General features: G+C 43.5%; 1 protein-coding gene across 5 annotated transcripts in view; it reads left to right on the top strand.

Moving 5' to 3' along the window:
- Window positions 1-20,539, top strand: part of STOX2 (storkhead box 2) — a 148,520-nt gene that overhangs the window by 56,602 nt on the left and 71,379 nt on the right. The window contains exon 2 of one of the 5 annotated variants that reach the window (XM_061474336.1): window positions 6,080-6,206. The exons of 2 other annotated variants lie outside the window; for them this stretch is intronic. In XM_061474336.1, the coding sequence (XP_061330320.1) occupies window positions 6,179-6,206 (28 nt within the window). In that variant the 5' untranslated portion in view covers window positions 6,080-6,178. Of the gene's footprint in view, window positions 1-6,079; window positions 6,207-13,863; window positions 14,761-20,539 lie in introns of those variants that run through there. 2 more of the 5 variants (XM_061474316.1, XM_061474328.1) reach the window with 2 other exon arrangements.

Genomic DNA, 20,539 nt, shown 5'->3' with positions numbered 1-20,539 from the left:
AAATGGTCACACTCTGGTCTTTATTTCCTGATTTGCCGCAGCTAATCTGTTAGGTAAAATATTTTAATTCTTTTCCTAACACTGTACTTATACATAATTGTATTTTATGTGCTTAGAAAGGCTGCATTATTTTTCTATGCCCAGAAGATAATGAGAACAATTAAAGAGAAGATAATGAGAACAATCTTAAAGAGGGGGTGAGATGATCTGAGAAAAATCTATATTTTTCAAGGATGGTTCATATGACAGGCAGGGCTTGCCAACACACAAGCAGTGCCTGTTGCTTCAGGACCATATGACAGAGGTTTCATCATGCGTCATGGGGGGTTAGCATGGGTGTTGCATGAAGTAGGAGTAGTGAACAGGCAGAGGGAGGAGTTCCTGGGTAGTGTGGAGGGCATAGCTGGTAATTGCAGGCTCATTTCCCTGCCCTGGAGGACCTGAGCTACTTCTGTCCTGTCTCCAAGCCAGTGAACAGAGCAACTCTAACTCCCTGATCCCCTTTTAACCCTTTCTTGAGCTGCGGTGATAGACATACCAGTCACTTAGCTCCCTGGCCCTGGGAAGGGAGGGTCAACTGTGACTTTTGTCATTGTATGAGAACACGTGGTAATTTGATGGTATATACTCAATCCCTTGATACTGTGTGTAGGGAGTGGTATGTACTGTGTATATAATACATACATAATGTAGCTGCTGCTAACATAAGGAAAGGGTTGAAGGTTTTTCGCAAATATCTGAGTAAACAAACAAGTTTAGCCCACGTAAGTCATCAGACCAATAGTGATAAGTCATTGGCCATCTGCTTCTCTCTGCAACACTGTTTTCCTTGCCTGCTTTTTCAGATACAAAAATGTGTCAAAGAGAGCTTCAGCTTGCCATCCTAAGATAATTCAGTTGTCTTAGTCATCCTCGGGAGTTATGGGTGCTTATGTTTTGTTTCTGACCATGAAAATAATGATATCAAAGAAGAAGTTGACTTCCAAACAGTCATGAACTCATACGGGAACTATAAACATGATTTATCCAGTTTTTCAGAATAACTATTTTGCTACTGGAGTTACTTATTTTTAGTCTAAAACTAGTAATTACCTTTTTTGGTAAATGTGGAACCCTAGCTCAGGCAGGAACAACTTGAGTTTCTTTAGGAACATGCAGTACTCGATAACTTGCCTCCATCACTTGGGAGATGTTCCTGCTTGTAATATCTGTAGTAATTTGAATTCATGTTACTGCATATGTCTCTATAACAGACTCTAAAGCTATACATCCTGTTTTGGAAAGGATTCATGCAGCTCTTCCCATTAAAGGTGTGTAGTGTCACCTTTTAGTTTTTCTTTGAGAGGGCAATGATAGTCCAAAAGTTTTTTTGGATTTGTTCTTGGTTTTGACTATTGAATTTTCTCAGTTGATAAGCTTAGGTCTCTTTTCTTAAGCATTACTTTATGAGCTAGAAGGCTTGAATTTCTCACCTAATTGCTCCAGAAGGGTGGAATGTTGTTACTGGGAGATAGATACAGTGAAATTTGTGGGTTTAGGTATGTCTTCTCTTGCTGTTTTTGTTCTGAAATCACTACGCTTTGCACTGATTTTCAAGGCATAGCAATGCGGGAGACTGCAGGTTTCTGAAGTGGCACAGATAAATAGGAATCTGTTCAGACACCCTCTGATCTTACCACTTTTGAAGTGGCCTGCTTCAACATCTCAGTTTGCTAAAAGAGGAATCTGTGTTATTGTAATTGTGTGCTCAGAGATTGGTGTTCTTGTTTGGGTTTTTTTTCTTTAAATAGGGAAAAAGTAAGATACGTTGGAAGCTTTTCTAACTGCTTACAGTGAAACAAAAAGTGGAACTGAATATTTGAGTTCTTGACAGCATTTAGTTATGAAAAAATATATATGTTATTCATATTCTATATTCTCTTCTATAACATTAATGGTATATGTCTACAAAATTGACAATAAGTCTTACTCATCAGAAATATATAAATAAAAATATTAATATTGAATTATCATCATAATTTTGTAACTAATGGGTGGTTGGTTACGTTAGTTGAGGACTGAGACTACCAGAAGATTTGTTTCCTACTGAATTTGTCTGGTTTTTCTCTTGGACAAAACAGGCTGGCTGGCTGTAGTTGGTACTGCAAGCAGTGTGAGTCAGGGCAAGCCTGAACCATGTCTGTGAATCATTGCTCCTCTTAGGAAATTCTGTGGACCTGATCTCCTCTAACAATAAACTATCCACCTACAAGGGCTCCTCGAGGGGTAAATTTTTAGTTGCACATTTTGTCGAAGCCTAGGTGCAGGTTACAGTTACCTGGAGTTTGTTCTTGCTTGTTTTATAGGGGTAAGGAGTCCAGCAGACAGGCAGAGATCACTGTGTACATCGCTTTACTTCCTGACATGAAGAGTGAGGATTGAATACAAGAAGCAGTTTTTTCTGCCAGGGCTATATCCAGCAGTGCCTGTTCTCCAGCATACTTCAAAAGCTTTGTACTGCTTCACTGGCCTAAAGCAGGGGCTCAGGGCAGGACTTCTTTTTCACAAGATCCCTGTTTTCTTTCAAAGTGGGGAGAACCAATACTGCCTGTGTGACTGAATTATCGAGGCATGTTCTTCTGTGTGCTGGTTTGGCATGTTATGAAAGATGTCTGTGATCTGTAATCATAGTTTCTGTGCTTGTTTAATCATCAAGGAACAATAATGCTTACCTTCCTTTGCCTTTCATCCTCCTCCATCCCACCTTGCCAAAAGCATGGGATGTTCCTGAGCTTGCTTTAACTTTTCAGTAGTTCGTTTTCGTAGCTGGAACATTTCTGCCAACAGGTTTTCCCTCCTGTGGGTACCTGTTGTACACTTGTGTCTAGAAGCAGAGGACAGTAGCTTGTCAAATATCCATACAGTCACAGCAATGGCAGTTTCTGTGGGCTGGGCTACACTAATTTGCAAATAACCCAATATTAAACAGGTTGAATAACTTCAAACTGCAATAGCTTGGTTATTCAGGATCACCAGTGATTTAACTATGCATTTGCTGCTGGATGGAGCACTTGCTTCCATTAAACACTTTATCTAATTAAAGGTGCTTTTAACTTTTTGTACCTTTCATGAGACTGAGGTCCAAAGGCTCCTCTGACTGCAGACATCACTGTGACAACTGCTTATGTTCCTCCTCAACTACATAATCCGTAAATCTGGACAGGAATGTTTCTATGGATGTATGGAGGGGCATCTTGCTGGCAGGTGATTCTTCTGGGCTTGCAAGACCTTACAAGACAGGCAAACCAAACACAAGTTCTTCAAAATTAATTTGTTTTCATTGAGTTTAAGGTACCCAAATAGGGAAGGAAAGGCATTGAGTGTTCAGGGTGGGGCAAGGGCCAGAAATACCACTACCACCCTGTTTAGCTCCAGGGGAATGCAAGTGGACAGGAAAACTTGGCCATCTACCAGCAGCTTATCACTATCACTACCTGCCACAAAGCTCATCACTCCCAGCTGAGATTTATGTTAGCAGCAGGGCACCATCATTGTTTGCCTGCTCTGTATCCTGAGAGCCACTCTCTCATAGTTTAAGCTGACAGTACTTCTTAGCAAAGCTGGTATGCTAAACCGATTTGGGAGTTTTTGTGGGTTTGGGTTTTTGGTTTTGTATTTTTTTATCTTACCTTGAAATCCCATCCTCCTGCATAATTACCTGTCTTTGTTGAGAAAAATTGCAGTGGAGAAAAGGCTTGTTAGTTGATGGGATAAGAGGGGATGAAACAGGTCTCTCAATCCTCATTCCTTTTGTGTACACTGGAAGCCTCTTGGCACAAAGATAGCTGGATTTACAGTGCAGCAGGGAACCACACTGGCTTCTCTTGAAATAATAGGGCAGATGCTACAAAAGATTATGCAATAAAACCTACATGTTACTTCTAAGAGGCTGGGTTTTTGATAACTGTTGTAGGTCTGTTTATTAGGTAAATAACTAGTCTTTCCAGATAAGAGGTAGGATACAATATACACTGGAAAAATTTATGAGAGCTAAAAAGTAACACGTGCATATATTGACAGCTGTTTACAGCACTAGTTTGCGTGTTTCATTTAATTCCTGAATTTTATTTCAAAAACTTCAGACAATGCGGGATTGAGACTACAGTGGTTGAAAGCAAAGCAACTGAGAATGTATTTGAAAAGCCTGCATATGATATGCATTCCTTTTATGAGAAATATTTCCTTTATGACCTCCTCCTGCTTTGTATTTAACATTTCAAAGAACTTTGGAGGCCTGTCTGTAGGCTGTGTCTTCATGGAGCCAGTAGCCAAGGATTTAAAGTATTGTCATTGCTGGCCTGGAGCTGAAAACTCCGGGCGGTTTTAATCTCAGGGTGGGGGGTGGTGGGGTGTGTGTTTAAACCCAACCTTTTGTGTTCAGATTAGAAGTGCAGGAGGATAGACTTAAGGGGTGTTAGTGAGAGTCTTTTCATTGGCAGCTAAGTAATAGCATCGGGCTTTGGAAATACTGTTTTCCAAGTCTTTGTTATTTCAGTAATTACTGTGTGGTGGGTAGAAATCCATAGGGTTTGTGGTTTTTTTAAGTACCACAGCAATGACACAGGGATGTGGGCAATAAAACGCAGTACTTGTTTTTATAACTTTTTACTCCTTGGACGACTTAGGGCACTTACATGTCTTCTCGGATAGTCTATCATTGTTTCAGTCCTGAATGTCTGTGTTTATTTTGTCTTGGTTCCATCAGCTTGGATAATAGTAATAGCCATCTTTGGAGAGGAAGGAAGACTAAAACAATTTGGCACTAGCATCATGCTTGACAAATCTGAAATCTGCCAGCTGTGAAGGCAGCTTGCCTGATCTACCTTACAATGTCTGAGAGATGGAAAGGTTACCAAACATCTCCCTCATCAAGAAAGAGATCAAGAGATAAGTTGCTGAGCACTTGTGTATAGAGTTTATTTTACTTTCTGTTAGAATCTAAGAAATGTTGGTCCTGTGTATTTGTTGATTCCTGGAATAGCTGAGGGTAAAGAACACTTGAAATTTTTATGTACGGAAACATGATGACTACTTGCAAGAGTTTCTTAGATGAGCATCATAACTAGTAAGATTTACCACACTTGGCTTGTGTAGGTATTGAGTTCAGTTCAATAGTGATCAGTTTTAATGAAGACTAAAGACTTTCTGGCTCTTAATTTTGTACATGATTCTTATTCAGACAGAATTCTAATGCTGGAAAATTGTCTCACTTAAGATGCTTGCTTCTTTTGAAGAAGGTATTTTTAGATTTCCAGAAATCTAAAATTCTCTCTGCCTTACAAAAATTCATTGTAATACAAAAACCATTTTGAAATAAACCTTATCCTATGCCATTGCCATTCACATGCTTTAAAGCATATGAGTATGCTTTTGTGGTGGGAGGGAGGAGTGTGCTTTTCAGAATTAGACAGAAAACTTTTTCTTTGTTTTTGTAATTTGATTTTAGTTTACCTTTCTTAATTTGACTATTTAAATTTGGCCATTGTAATGATATTCCTTTGTAATAAGGAGTGTTTTTCTTCATAACATCTACATGTTTCACTTATTTTTTGCCTTGACTCTGATAGGAAAGTTGTAGGTTGAAAAATTCACACAGGAGACTGCTCTTATATGTGATGTGTTACTGAAGTGCTATGTTAGAAGCATTTCACTAAGATGAGGCTCTGGGTGCTGCTCGCTTCTGCTTAGCTCCATAGAGGAGTTAAAGATCTGGCACTGACCTTCCAACAGTCTGGGAGGTACAGTGCTCTGCTGGATTTAAGTCCCTCTTCATGTTTAAAAACAAATAATAACAAAGTAATATAGAAGGATATATATATATATATATATATATATATATATATAAAGAAGTAGTAGAGCTCCATGTGGTTGATACATGTACTTTAACAGATTGCACTGTTAAAGCAGGGCATCACTTAGTAAGACAAAAATTATTTTGTTGGACTAGTCCCGAGCTGAAACATGTAATTTTCTTACAAGGTGATGGGAGAGCTTTGAGACCCAGGGCTATAAAATTTTTTTTTTCTTGTTCTTCTACTAGAATACAAAAATCTCTACACTCAGGAGAAATGCTCAGAACAGCTTCTACAGAGAGGCAAGTGCAAGAGATGCCTGCATAAACCTTCATCTGAACAGGGCAATGGGAAATTGTCTCTGGGTACACACAGGTGGGTAATGTCAGAGCATCAAAAGCTAAGTGGAGGGTGGCAAGAAACTGTGGTAAGCAGGAATAGGCAGGGTAGCTGTCCAAGAGTGGGGGCATCCTTCTAACAGTGCTCTGTGTCTTCAGAAGAGAAGATAGTTTTCAGGGTCCCACTGAAAACTAATGACTAAAGAGTGCCACCTTCTTGGGAACAAATTGACTCTGCAACTCTGCAGTGTGGTCCAGAGGACATGCAGGCTGATAATTTTGCATTGATTTTCCAGAAGCCTTTGGGTCAGGCATGTGTTGAGTCACCTAATTTCTATTTTGGTTTGACTCCTCACTAGTTTTTCCCTGCCCAAATACTAGGATATGACAATGAGACAGCCTCTGAATCTGAGACTATAATAAAATATCCAAGAAGTAATTGAATTACTTTTTTGTAAGATGATGAATCAATGTTTTTTTTTCTCTTGGGTTTGTCTCTTGCTTGCACTCTCTTCAAACTGATTGATGGGACATGTACATTTTCAGTGCTAAAACACTATTTTGAAGGCCAATTTAATATAGGCAGAGCTTCATGGACATATGAATGTAAATTCATGACAAGAGGCTGTTTACAAAGGGTGGAGTAGCCTATTTTCAGGCCTCTCAACTTTTCTAAGGTTTATAAGATCTCTGCCTGTTACACAGGCTATATATATAATCTATAAAATATACTCACTATATTGCACAGCTGTATAAGCAAGAATTCTGAGAGGGAGCTTAGTATTGGGTTGTTCAGCAAATGCTTTGTGGCATTATAGCAGCTGCTGGGATTTAGTTCCCTTGGTATGCTGCTTCAGTTTTTAGGACTGTCCATCAACTATGTTCACTGTCCCATTTGCAAACATGCCTGTGGTGCTTTGTTCAGTTTTGCGTATTGCGTTTAATTCTTCTAGACAAGAATTTAGAGCTTAAAACCAACATACTAAATAATAGCCAGTCAACATGCAAAACAGTGCCCACTTGCTATTATCAAGGACCTTCTTTTCTTTCTCAATGCATTTTTCCTTAAAAGGTGCCTACCTGACATGCAGAATCTGTGTGTTGTTTATTCTGCTGTAGCACCCAGGAGCTTCGCCAGAGCCCAAGGCCTGCTCGTGCTTGGTGCTGCCTTGTAATCTTGTGAGGTGTTACACAAGCATAAAGCAGAAACATGGGCTCTGTGGAGGAATGGAAGGAGACACAGAGATGTGTGAATTAGTCTTTAAAAACATAATCTGTAATGGCTTTTACTGCTGGTGGGATCTACATTGCCTCCTCAACTCTCGCTCTGTTTTTTCAACTCGCAAAGCAGAAGGATAAGCTGTCTTTCTAACCTGTGGTACAGCTGGCCCCCATATATCAGTATGTTACTTAAATACCAGGGTACTAATGATATGTGACACCAGTGGAAAACAAGAAAGCCGAGGCCAACATTTTTGGCACGTCTTTTACTACTGCGTCCTTTGGAAGAGCAGGCAGTGAATGAACCGAGTTGCTGTAACTCCACTTCTCCAAAGTTTTGAATTCTATTGTATGTGAGAGGTTTAATAAATGCTTGATTGTGTGCAGGACTACTCAGGATTTATAGCTTGCCTCCCTCTTCAGCTGGTTTTGTATATTAAGGAGTTACAATCCCAGCTTCCATCCATTTTTACTAACTGGCTTTGAGTCAGTGATTATGGGGAAGGAAAAGCATGCATCAGAGTGAAGGCTGTACAGCCTGTGGTCCCTTTGGTAGGGTGGTACACTTTCAGGTAGTCTCGGATACCCAGATTTAAAACTCTTCTGCATCAATTGTCTTCTGTGCAGAGCAAGCACAAATGTGATCAGAAGCTCTGGCATGAAAAAAACAGGGGAACCTTTCTTCTCATAGCAGAGGCAGGTTTGTCTTAAAAATCATGCAAGTTAAAATAAATACTGCAGCGCATAAACCAGCACACAGAAAAATGAATTGGTGAGCTACAGCATGTGTGCAGCAGCAGTACTGCATTCCTGTCATCACACATTCCCAAAGCATAACAGAGAGAGAAATATGATCCGAAACTGGCTTAAGAGGTGCTGTAATTAAGCCAGGATTACTGCCATGATATAACACAACCCGATAGCATTCTGGAGTTAGACTGAAGACTTGCTTGTGATAAGCTCTACATTTTCCTTTTCTTATATTTGGAAGTTTGTTTTGTTTTGTTTTTTTTCCACTTACACCTTTGCCCCTGGGATTTTTAATTTCCCTTTTGGTGGAGTTCCTCAAATGCTCTCTCCAAGGAAAGAAGGTTGTCTCAGCAAGCCCAACTTCAGTGCAAATAAATCCATCAAGAGAGGCTGCCTTATTTTGTGACCTGGGCCACAAGCATAGATTACAAGTACTTGGCTTCTCTTGCATGTTTGAGTAACAACAAGTACTAGGGTGAGGTGACAAATTAATAGCGTTGGTGTCAGAAGTCTTAAGGGCTGCTGTGAAAAGAGGATGTGCCTCTTCAGGCAGTTTTCTGGTTTGTTCTTGCCAGTGTATCTGATTACAAAGACCTGGAAGGAAAAACTAATGCTTCCTACAGCCAGGGACAGTTGCAGCCTGTTGCCAGACCTCTTTAACCAGTCTGGGACTGTGCAAAAATATCTTTTTTTTTAAAAATCTGAGTTCTGTACATTTATTAATACAGGGACACAAGAAGCCACACATGAAAATGGAGAGTTCATGCAGTGGAAAATTTACTCCCTTCATGGATGTATTAATATTAGAAATGTCAGTAATGTATTTTCTCAGGAAGGCTATTACGCAGAGCTGCAGGTCTAATATAACCATGTACCGACAAGGCCTGTGATGTTATCCCCAAATTTGAAGTTTTTCCTGAGTTCCTAATTACATTTTTTTGCACCTCTTCTTGCACTCAACTTTCCTTCTCCCTCCTCTGCTTTAAGTGCTTTTCAGCTGCTTGTACTACAGACTTTTTCTTCCTCTGAGGCTGGCAACTGGGAAAAGGACGCTACCATAGACTGGGAGAGAGTGAAGCCACAAGGCTTTGTGCTGAGCACCTGGCATCTAGACAGTGCTGCCTCTTGGGTGCATGTAAGACACCAGCTCTGCTGACTGTAATAAAGCAAAGTCCATTTCCTCCCTGCGAGGCAGCCAGTTGACTCTGTGCAACAGGCAATGTAGTGACAGGGTAAGGGAGAACCCAGGCTTTGAATATATAGATTGAGAGACAATGATTTTTTAGGCATCTTAGCAAAGAGGGGGATTGCTTTCCTCCTTGTGTCCCCTTTATTTTGCCATTTTTATTTTAGGGTTTGGCTTGCATGTTTATTTAATTTGAAAACCTCATGCTGTCAGTCCCCAGACCAGGCAAGCTGAGGCAGTAACACCAGTCCATCCTGCTACTAAAGCCTGCTGCTCTCCCCTATAGAAACTTGTTTGTTCTGGGGAGGGAAAAAGAAGTAGCCCCAACTGAAACTTGAAATACCACATTGCATGAGAGCAATTACCCTATATGCACACATGCTCAAGCATGCATGTACATACACATGCAGAGAAATATGTACATCTACAGCTCACCATATTGTACTCTGCTACATAATTATCATTTTTCAATTGAGGAAAAATAAGCCTATGAAATGGAATCGGTAACCCTTGAGTTTTAACAGCATATTGCCACTGCCACTCTAGTGGGCCAGTTATGTCCTTTTGGTTTTGCTATTTTCCATTTTTAAAATGGGAACAGACCTGCTTAGCAACTAATAAGTGAGTGTTTATGAAGATCAAATGCAATAGATATCCTTAGTAATATTTGTTTTCTCACTTTTTGAAAGATGACACAGAAGGTTTTCAGCAGCTCAGATTTTGAATTGCTTCTCCAAAAGCCTCCAGGCTCCCCATGAATTTGGACTGAATCAGGGTTGTGATTGAAAGCCTGAGCACATAACAATCCTTTGTAATGTCTTACATATACCTAAGCTGCTTTTTTTGAAATTCGTAATGTTAAATCAGCGCCTTTGAAATGCCTACTGTTATGTTGCCAATTCCTGATAAGGAATTGTTAGGTTAGAAGGGAGGCTGGATGCCTAGTTCTGGTTTAGTTCAGACTTTTTTCCATCCAAGATCTCTATGGTCTATTCATCCAAGCCTCACCTCTCCCTCTGGTAACTCAAGAAAGAGGTGGTACCTGTTGGACTTTAAATGATAAAATTATAAAAGTAAATGCTTTGGCTAATTCTGATTCTCAACACAAAACTTCTGAATCAATGCATCAAGCTTTGAAACCATCTCCTTTTCCTCTTTGCCATTGACAGCAAGTGATCAGATGCCCATCAGGTCAGTTCCTGCTTGGAAGGAGTATTTTTCCTTATCCAACAAACTCCCTCAGACTATTTCCATTCTTCTTTTTACAATTAGGCAAAACTTTACCAGTGTGTAATAGATAGGCAAAAATATTTGTAAATTAAATTAACATTTCCCAATGATTTTAGCCAAAGAAAATGAGTTCTCCCTGCTCCTGTTGGGACTGTCGGATTAAACAGTCTATTTTTAGTATTTCAAAATGTACTATTGCTCACCAAGCATGACAGCTGTTTGATGCTGGGAACTTTCCTTCCCCTACTCTGCTCTAAAAAGCTGTATTAATCCAGGCATTTATTGTCTTTTATTGGGGAAAAAAAAAGTTAAAGAACAAAATGTTGTGGGCTGCTTTTAAGTACTCAAATTTTAGCTAATGATTTTATTTCAGTTTGGCCACCGAAGCAAAAAATCAATTACACGGTTCTAGCAATTTTCCAAAGAAAACAGCCAAAACTTAAATTTGGTCTTTAATTATATATTTGATTCATCCCAGTAACAACACTTGACTTCAAACAATACAAGAGCAGGAGGAAACTTGCTCTGAATTCCTCTCTTCAAAGAGAAGAACTCTTTCAGATACCATGTCAGAAAGCTTTAAGCTGAAATTGATTAAGATAACTGTGAGAAGACTGAATAGGAGTTTTAGCTGACTGCAGGTCTCAGTACTGAAAGGAGGCCTCCAAAATGGCTTTTAAACAAACCTCCCCACGTTTGGGAAGGAGAGTTGACCTTGCTAGGTGGATTGCTTATTCCTCTCATTCCCTGCTCCCACCATATTAACATGAAAATAACTTTTCATAGCTGCAGGAACAACTTATTTTCCCTTAAAATTATCTTACAATGAAAATTCATTCTGTTATATGTGCCAAAACCTATGAACCAGCCTGATCCTACAATCAGAAAGTAGAAGGTATCATGTGTTAATTGTATGTACTATATTACTCCCATGACAACTCCTGCAAGTGTACAAATTAAATCGATTAAAACTATTTGAAGGACTAATGTACACTGCCACTGGTTCATTAGTGCACAGTAAATTGCTCAAGAAGAACTGGGATATGTGTGCTTTATCTGAATAGCTGCAAAGCTATCCCCGTTTTTTTTATTTGATACTTGTTAGAATTAACAACTCTGAGACTATACTCATGTATTTCTAGTTGGGAGTAATTATGCAGAAAGCCAGCGTAACGATCACTGCTCTTGTCTGGTGTCCCCCTCTGCTTTGTTCTGTCTTTCTACTTCTGGGCCTCATTTTTCCTACTTGTCTCATGTCTTCTTTTAATGGAACAGACTGATATCTAGGGCTGTGTCTAGATTAGGAGCAAAGGCTGAGTTTAGTTCAGCCATAGGTTGAAGTTAGCTGGCCACCTATTTTCAACCAGTTCCTGACAGCCGTCACCCATTCAACTTTGAGACATAGAATTTACGCTCCTGGCTCGAATTTAATTTGCTTTTACATCTAGTAAAATGGGTAGGATTTTAGGTTTGACTTAGCTGGGTAGTGGTAACCAATCTGTCCTAACCTCAGCCTTTTATGACAGAAGTTGAATGATTCTAGACATTCTTACTGTTTTTCTGGTCTGAGGGTGAAAACACGCTCTATTATAAGCTTTGCTTTGGCTGATGAGTAAATTGCTAGATAAGTAAGTTACATGATGGAAAATGCAGTTTTATTAGTACAGCTCTAGGCCATTTTTTTCTTCTTTTTTTGCTCATCTTACTTGTTCCTGTTGCTACCAGTTTACAAAGTTCCAATGGAAACGTGTCATTCCTGGTAGCTTTTCACACAGTTGGAAGGAGGTGAGGGTGAATGGGAAAGGACCCTGTAGTATTTAATCTTCAAAGCTCTTGCTGGATTTCATTCATGCAGTTTCTACTCATGTGAAAAGGATTGCTGCATACAAAACCCTGAATGATTCTCCAGTGTGTGTTCTGCCCACAGACATACAGCTAGGTGGGCTGAGGTGGGTTTTGGAGTGATGAGCCCAAACCTGCACAGCAAGGAAGCAAAAGGGTAATGTCTCAAGGTCCGCTGGCTTTGATGTTCAATTTATTCACCAGGAAGTCATCCTTTTACTGGTTCACCACTATTGAAAATGTTAAAATTACCAACAAAATTACAGTCCTCTGATTTTCCATGCTCTTAGAAACGTGACACAACCCACTGTCAGACAAGTTAAATAATTATAAACATGTAAGTAGTTTAATAACAACATCTTCAAATCCCGGCATTGCAGTTGTGTCTTCTGCTAATGCTGGCACCACCTGATGTCAGGTATGCCCAGAGCCAGCTCACAGAGGAGGCACTAATCAAACCCTTCATATGGTTCTGGTTAACTGGAACTCATTTTGGGTAACTGGAGTTCATTTTCAGTTAGCCAGTGTTCCTAACGCCCATTTTCCCTCACGGCCTGGTCGGTTCAGCATGGCACTCTGGGCGCAGATGTACACAGGGCCAGCACAAGGATCTGCAGCCACCTTCCTGCCGGTGTGATGGGCAGGCCGGGTGTCCTGGCTGTCTTTGTGGGTGCAGCGGGTTTGTAACGTGGTGATGTGACTGACCAGGTCCCGCTGGGGAACAGCGGGCAAGCGGTGGTTCTTCTGAGGAAGAAAAGCACCATCTCTGAGGGAGGATGCCTCGGTGAACCCCGCCAGCTCCGCGCAGGGGTGCCCCGGGGATACAGATCTCTCCCGGCCCCCTTCCCTGCCCTGCATCCACCGGCTGGGCCGGGCCGGGCCGGGCCGGGCCGGGAAGGGTGCCCGCAGACAAGGCCCCGCCGCCATAGCCGTCCCTCGCTTCCGCTTCTTCCCGCCACCAGGGGCGGTGCGCGCCGCTGCCCGCTCCCCATTGGCTGCCGAAGGCGGCGCTCGCAGCCCGGCCGCGCGAGGTGCCCGGCGCTGGGCACCGCCACGGGCGACCGCCTACCCCCGGCACGGCCAGGTCAGAACCACCGCCAGGCAGGACGGGCGGGCGGGAAGGAGGCGGAGCAGGAGCGGGCGGGAAGGGGCCGCCCCCCCCCCCGCGGTGCACGGGGCTTTGTAAGCGGGTGCCTGCGAGCCGGCCCCAGCCCCGGAGGGACCCGCAGGCCGCGCTGGGACTAGCATGAGCCCGGGCGGCGGCGCGGCGCCTGGCGCTCCAGCGGCAGCTGTTTGCGGCGCGGGGGGGCGGAGGGAGGGCGACAGGCAGGCGGGCGGGGCGGCCAGCCGCATCCCCGGTGGCCGCGTCCTCTGCGCCGGCCGTCCGTAGCGCGCAGCCGGCGGCTGTCGAGCTCTGGGGATAGGCGGGCAGGTGTTGGAGTCCGTGTCTGCCATGGCGAGGCGCGACGCTGCCGGGGGCCGCGGGCCGCTGCGGACCACCCGAGCACCGCAGGCCTGAGGGGGGGCGGCGGCCGCGGCGGTGGGGTCGTGGCTGCTTCCGCCGGTCCCGCGGTCGGGAGAGGCGCCTGCCGGTCCTCCCTCCCTGCACCTCCTCCTCCTCCTTGCCTCCTCCCCTCCCTCCTCCTCCTGCTACTGCTCCTCCCGCCGCGCCGGGAGCCGCCGCCGCCGCCTCCCCAGCGCCGGGCGCGCCGCGTTCGGGGTCGCAGCCGGCGGCTGCGGGGTTTTCCTCGTTTGTTTGGGCCTTTTGTGTCGTGGCTCACAGTTCGCTAAGCACGGCCGGGCTGAATCGGGCCATTGTTCAGGACCCCCGGGCTCCCATGCTGCACATCCCTCGTCCTCATCCCCCCCCTCTGGTCCTCCTCCCCTTTTTTTGCCTGAGAAGCCACATAACGTGCCTTTCCTCCACGCAAATCTGGGAGCCGTAAGCCGGACCGATTGCAAATGAAGTGTAATGCATTGTGGGACGTGTGTAAAATCGGATCATTCGAGGGGGAGAAAGAAAAAAAAAGGAAGGGACCTGCGGCTGGCGCGCTAGAAGAGGCAGCGGCGGGATGCGCGCCGGTTGTGCCCCGGCGGTACCCGCGCTAGGCATCTGATGCCGGGCAGCGCCCGTCCGGCTAGCCGCGGGGCCTGACCCATGCTGCGGTGGGAGGATTAGGCTTCGGCACCCTCAGCATGAAGAAGACGCGGAGTACGACCTTGCGGCGGGCCTGGCCTAGCTCCGACTTCTCCGACCGGGCCTCAGACCGCATGAGGTCCCGCAGCGAGAAGGACTACCGGCTGCACAAACACTTCCCACCAGCTTTCATTTCCCAGGCATCACGGGGCTACATGACATCAGGTTTGTAACATTGTGTACGCGAGGGAGCTTTATTGCGAGGCGGGTGCGGGATGTGTGCCTGGCTGGGCAGGCTGTCTTGGTGGGTACAGAGAGGAGCCTGCCACCGGGAGCCCAAGTTGATATGAATAATGCAAAAAAAAGAATAGCAAACAGCCACCATTTTGTACCTCTGCAAGATTCACAGCGGGGCCCTCGCAATATGGTGTTTAAGATCTATTAGTCGAGTGAAATAATTGTGTTAGAGAAACGGTCTCGTCTCTGTCGTGGAGGGGCAGACGAAAACGACTGGGTGCGCAGAGCATGGAGCCCTTTGCTCCTTTTGTGTGGAAAAGCATGTGCTGGATATTTACTACTGCCCCACACATGCCCTTTTAAATGCCGTTAACTCCAGTTAACTCATTGGGGCTTTTGTGTTTTTCCATTTCGGAAAGGAAGAGGTTCACCTGTGATTGCAGACACTGTTGCCTTGTTACATGCAGGCTCTCCGGGTTTCAGCTGCATGCTTCTGCAATGGCAAAGCACGCTTTGGGGAAAATGACTGTGAACACGTTTGCATTTATTATTTGAGGTGCAGAAGGAGAGCAGACCTCTGTATGTGGGGCAGCACACACGTGCGTGTGCGTTCATTTGTTGGTTGCTTTCAAGGAAGGCCGTAGGGAAATAATGGACACTGCACCAACATGTTTGAGCATGGGAAAGGGAGAGCGCAAACAAAACAAAAAACAGCGCAGGGGAAGGCAGGCACTGGGGAGAGGCTTGGCCTCCAACAGAGTGCTGGTGCAATTTTGGAATGCCTCAGTACTGTTAATGGAAGCCGCTCCATCCTGAAATGCATCTTAATGGCCTTGGAATCAAGACATTTCATAAACACCTGAAAGAAGTCTTGGGATAATGCTGATGGGGAGGGGGCCAGGGGCAGAAAATCCTGGAAACATCCTTTGTTATTCTGCCGTCTACTTATTGTGATGATCGGACATAATGTTTTATTACTACGATGGCAAATTCCAATTTACTGTGAAGGCTAAATCACGTTTTCCCTCTGAGGCTCAATTTAGGTTGAGTAGGCAGATTCCTTTAAAGGACAAAAAGAGGGAGAGGGAGAAAATGAAGGTATTTATTCTGCATTACTGAAAATGCTTCCAGCCCTGTGCCCTGTCCCCCCCTCTCCATTTCTGCTGCAAAGGTTGAGCCAAAGATTGTTGTTGTCAGTTATACGCTCACCTTGCTATCTGTGGCCCTAATAAACATATCTGTTTAGCCAGGATCGGTTTCTCATGTTTTAAAAATGTCTTGTGACTGTTCTTTCTTTAAAGCCTGAGCACAAGGGAAATAATATGCATTTTATTGAAAGATCAGCCCGTGTAAAAATATTGTGCTATTTTGGCAATAGCCGCTCAGATTTTTCTCTTTCCTGGGAAGCCACATATTGAGAGGAAATGACAAGGATAATTTATGCTTTAACAGCTGAAGAAGAGGAGAATGGTGGTGGTAGAGGGGTGGTTTTGTTTCCTTGGTGCTGCAGGACCTGAAAGCAGCTGGAAAGCCAAATCTGCCCATACTGCAAATATTTCTGTTGTTCTGCCTGAACGTGCTGATATTCCCACTGTAAGATAACGCTGTGTCAGGTCTGTTGAAGTTGGTGCTCTAAGGCCTCTCTCAGTGTGGAAGCCTGTTTTGAAAAGAGAAGAGCTCAAGAGCATTTTGTGCCAAGCAGTGTGGGTTTTTTTGCTTGTTTTTAATTCTTCAGGAAAGTAGCCTGGCTCTGAGAAAGCTTTATCTTGGCAACATTGGTACAATCCAACCAGACAGCCAAACACCAGCGATCTGCAAAATCAGATGTGTCACCCTCCATTTGTTTGCAGATACCTATGTCCTGGGGAAGGGGGGGGAGAGGGGAATGCAGGAGGCGCGTGCAGGGGGGGAACTTAGATTTGTAATCTGCTATTAATGATTTAAAGTACTCTCCAGAGCCCTGGAAATATCATGGTTGTGAATATACAGCATGTTGGTTTCAGTTGCAGTAACTGAAGAGGAACAAATGTCATGTTCAGTTGGAGTAATTTGCTGGAGTTGTTGGAGGGCGAACATATTGAAAATTAATACTAGCAAATGTTTGTTTGGGTTTTTTTTGTTTTGTTTTTAAATAAACCTAACAGCAACTTAGTAGGCTTTTAGCTGGAAGTACAATTGTTCTCCCTTGATAGATAGTTTCCACATTCATTTATTTGTAAAGGATCCTTATCCACTGCCTTTCCAAATATTAGTTTTGGGAGGAGTGGCTGCCATACCTAAAATCTTCTGGCTATTCCAAGGAAACTTCCTTGCATGAAATCTATAGGAAGCCCTCTGGCCTAAAACTTGTGGGGATCAGGAATACAAATACGTTCTTTGTCACTCAGAATGTTGCAGAGGGGAAAGCATCCCAAAACACATGGGCTTTTCAGAGGGCTGCATTCTGTTTATCCATCCATTTAACCTCATCACCATTAGCATTGTTGTGGTTCTCTTTTAATTAGATGCTTCATTATTTGGGAAGGGGTTGGAGGGTGGGAAAGAAACCTTGGGATTTTGCCCCAATTACTCTGCTTAGGGAAATACTGAAAAACAGAGTTAAATGGCCCTCAGTAAGATGCTAAAAAGCTTGAAATGTTAGTATTTGAGCATGTCTGAATGGGGCATGGAGAATCATATGTGCATTTCTTTCAGTACAGAGAAATACTGAGTAACGGTGTTGCAGTCAATGCTGTGGTGCTTTATTTGGGGAAAAATCCAGTCTCTAAGCAGAACTGTCTTTATAATGGAAGTGCAAACCTCATGCTAGAGTGGTGAAGCACAAGTGATTTTAAGCAGCCCTTTCAGTAAAGCTGAGTGAAGACCAGTTTGATACTAGCTTGATTAAGAGCAGCATTGGTGGCAGGCAGTCACAGTTTCGATACTTGGGGAGTAAACTGCCCATAATTACAGAAAATGGATGCAGATGCAATTGATCTGAAATTTTAAGATTGCTTCACAGATGAAGGGAGATGGAAAAAGCAGGGAATTTAGAAAATCACACATTTTACTGCTGTGCAGTCTCGATGTGTGCTATTGAATCAGCTGTACTCCAGGGTTTCTTCAGGCCTCCTAGCAACCACTAGGTTCAAAGGGCATGCAAGGAGTTCATTGTTCATGCGGAATATTAATTTCCCACAGGAGGACTGACTTGGAGAAAAAGCACTGAAAAAAAAAACCTACAACAATGTAGAGCTTTGACCTTGAGTGAAAAGAGATGTTGAAAAGTTTGAATCCAGTAAAATTCATACGTGATGCCAAAAAGGGGGAAACAGACTTGCAGGTTTTGATAGATTGCTGCTTAATTCAAGGGAAAATAAAGAAATCTTATGGAACTGCCAAGCGGGATAAAACTCACTGAAACTTAGGAGGGCTCCAGTCAGTCACATGAAATAACGCGTACAGCTTGCTGAAATGTTGGAAGCTGCTTGCTTTCACTCTCTTTTCCCCTCTGCAATAACAAAGGCAAATCCTGGATTTTGTGTTAGCGGGAGAGGAGCTGCACCCTGTGGTCGACCCAGCCATTAAACGTCGCCAGAACTGAGTAGCTCCCTGGAAAGAAATATTTGTTCCTGCAGCCTTCCTTGACCTACTTCAGTTAAAGATCTTGGTGTTGGAGGTAGTGTGTCAGTTTGAGGTGGGCTGATGTAGGGTAGCAGTCTAGCACACATAACTTGATGGATGTCTGAAGAGCTTTCTACAATGGTAAAAACTAATTCCAGAGTGTGCACATTTGAAGGTTACCCTCTGAAAAGTTTGTGATCACTTGTGCACTTTGCTATGAAATCCCCTTGCAGAGGTTTCAGTGCGCCAAAGTTGAAGGGTAAAATTCAGTGTCAGTGTTGCCCTACTGCAGCTGGAGTTTGGTTACCAAGTTGAAGCGGAAGGGAAAGGAGAGAAGTATGCAACCCTGCTATTCAACTGATGGTATCTGTGTGCAGAAAAGATACCCTAGTTCTCTGTTTCAGGGATGTTTGTGAAAGGTCTAGGCTTGCCTCTTCAGCCTTTTTGAACAGTAAGAAGGATCTTGAGAGCCATTGGGGCAAGTTTGAGAATTTGAGTCCTAAGTATTTTTTTAATTTATTTTTTGAAGCTTGAACCTCTTAACTAACAAATTATACTTTGAGATAATCATGCACAATCTGAAGAACTCAGTTCAGTGTAATTGGGAAAGGACACATACACGCAAAGCCTTGAAGCTTGTTCAGTTCAATTCCTGTCCCTTAATTCAGTTATCTAAAGGAATATGTTCTAGCTTGAAAGTAGCCGTATTGTAATTAATATTTAATGGAATAATCGGCATTGCATCACCTTCATTTTCTCTTAGTGTGGTATTAAGAAACACCTTCCAGTTCATCTGCTTAACAGTAACATGATCTCTTTGCCTCCCTGAATCCTGAGTGATTTTAGGCTGTCTTAGACAAGACTTAGACAAGACTCAGGACAGTGAAAACAGGTGTCAGTGGCTAGCAGCAGCTTTGTGTCTGGACCCGTGTTCCATATCCTTTGAATCGGCCTGTGCTGACCTGGTGAACTCCAAGTGGGTCACTCTGCTGTCCTACTTCAGGGGCTATACTTGCTCTATTGCTTGGAAAGTTGCTTCTGGACTTGCTGTGCTTTCCAGTCTCTTTTGGGATTGGTCCCTTTTGTCTTCTGCACTATCCTCTCACCTTGACAGAGCAACAGGAACTTCCACTGCATCCTGATCTGGGGAGAGGGTGTAAGTGTGCTCATGGACCAGTCATTTTTGAACAGTTCCCACCTCATTTCAGTCCCACCTCTGGTTTCTTGCCTAAAAAATGAAAGACAATCTTCTCTCTTCTGCTGTAGAACCCTGGTTTTCACTCCTGCAGGTGACTGTCCAGTGTTAACTCATACGCAGTGCTATGCCCATGCCTGTGTATAATGCCACTGTTTCTGTGCCTGGTCTTTTCACGCCAGATACCAAGATATTTTCTGCATATGACTTTGCAACATTCTGCATATGACTTCACTTTTAGACCAAGCTGTGGACTCTGTCCTGTCTACTGCTTGTGCACTGTGCTGACCAGACTGCATTTGAGTATCTGCTTTTTTCCTGGCTGCTGTGACCTATGAGCAAGGGGATCCAGAGTGTCTTTTTTGTCCATGGCATTAGAAGTAAAATCAAAGAGGAATTAATACAAGAAAGAAACAGAAGTGTGTGTGTGTGCCTATCTTACCTAGGCCTATTCAGGTTTCTATCTCTGTTCAAAGCACTCATCCCTGAAGGGCTAAGTTTCAGCTTCTGTCACCGCTTGCATTCGGAGTCCCAGTGTTCTCTCTGCTGGTTTGCTTGGACCTTTGGCCAGGTTGGGGTGAGCAGAGGTGCTCCAGGATCAGGTCACCAAAGGGTATGATCCCATTGGTGTTTGTGCAGAGGTGTCAGTCTGAATCTGAATGTATTTCTGGGTGTGTTTACCCGTAGTCCTGTGATTGCAGTCATTTCTTATATGCACGCTAGGCACCATGATAGCCTACTGACGATACAGGAAGCTCCTTTTTCAAGGACAGACAAGGGTTCAGGACAAGCACTACTGATTTCATCACTGATAGCTCCCAGTCTTTCACAGGTGTAGAAGTTACACTCTCTTTGTTGGCAACATTTGATAAACCTGAAGGGTGTTGAGTATCTTGCCATTTTGGAATTGAATGGCAGCCACATCTTTGCAAAATGCATTACTTGTTGAACGAGGCTGAAATGTGAGGA

The sequence above is a fragment of the Pezoporus flaviventris genome, unplaced genomic scaffold (assembly GCF_033815535.1).
Source record: "Pezoporus flaviventris isolate CSIRO_AGI_PZ_B2104156 unplaced genomic scaffold, CSIRO_AGI_Pfla_v1 ptg000002l, whole genome shotgun sequence".
Lineage (NCBI taxonomy): Eukaryota > Metazoa > Chordata > Aves > Psittaciformes > Psittacidae > Pezoporus > Pezoporus flaviventris.
Note: the sequence above shows the minus strand (reverse complement) of the source record. Positions and strands in the feature narration are given on the sequence as shown.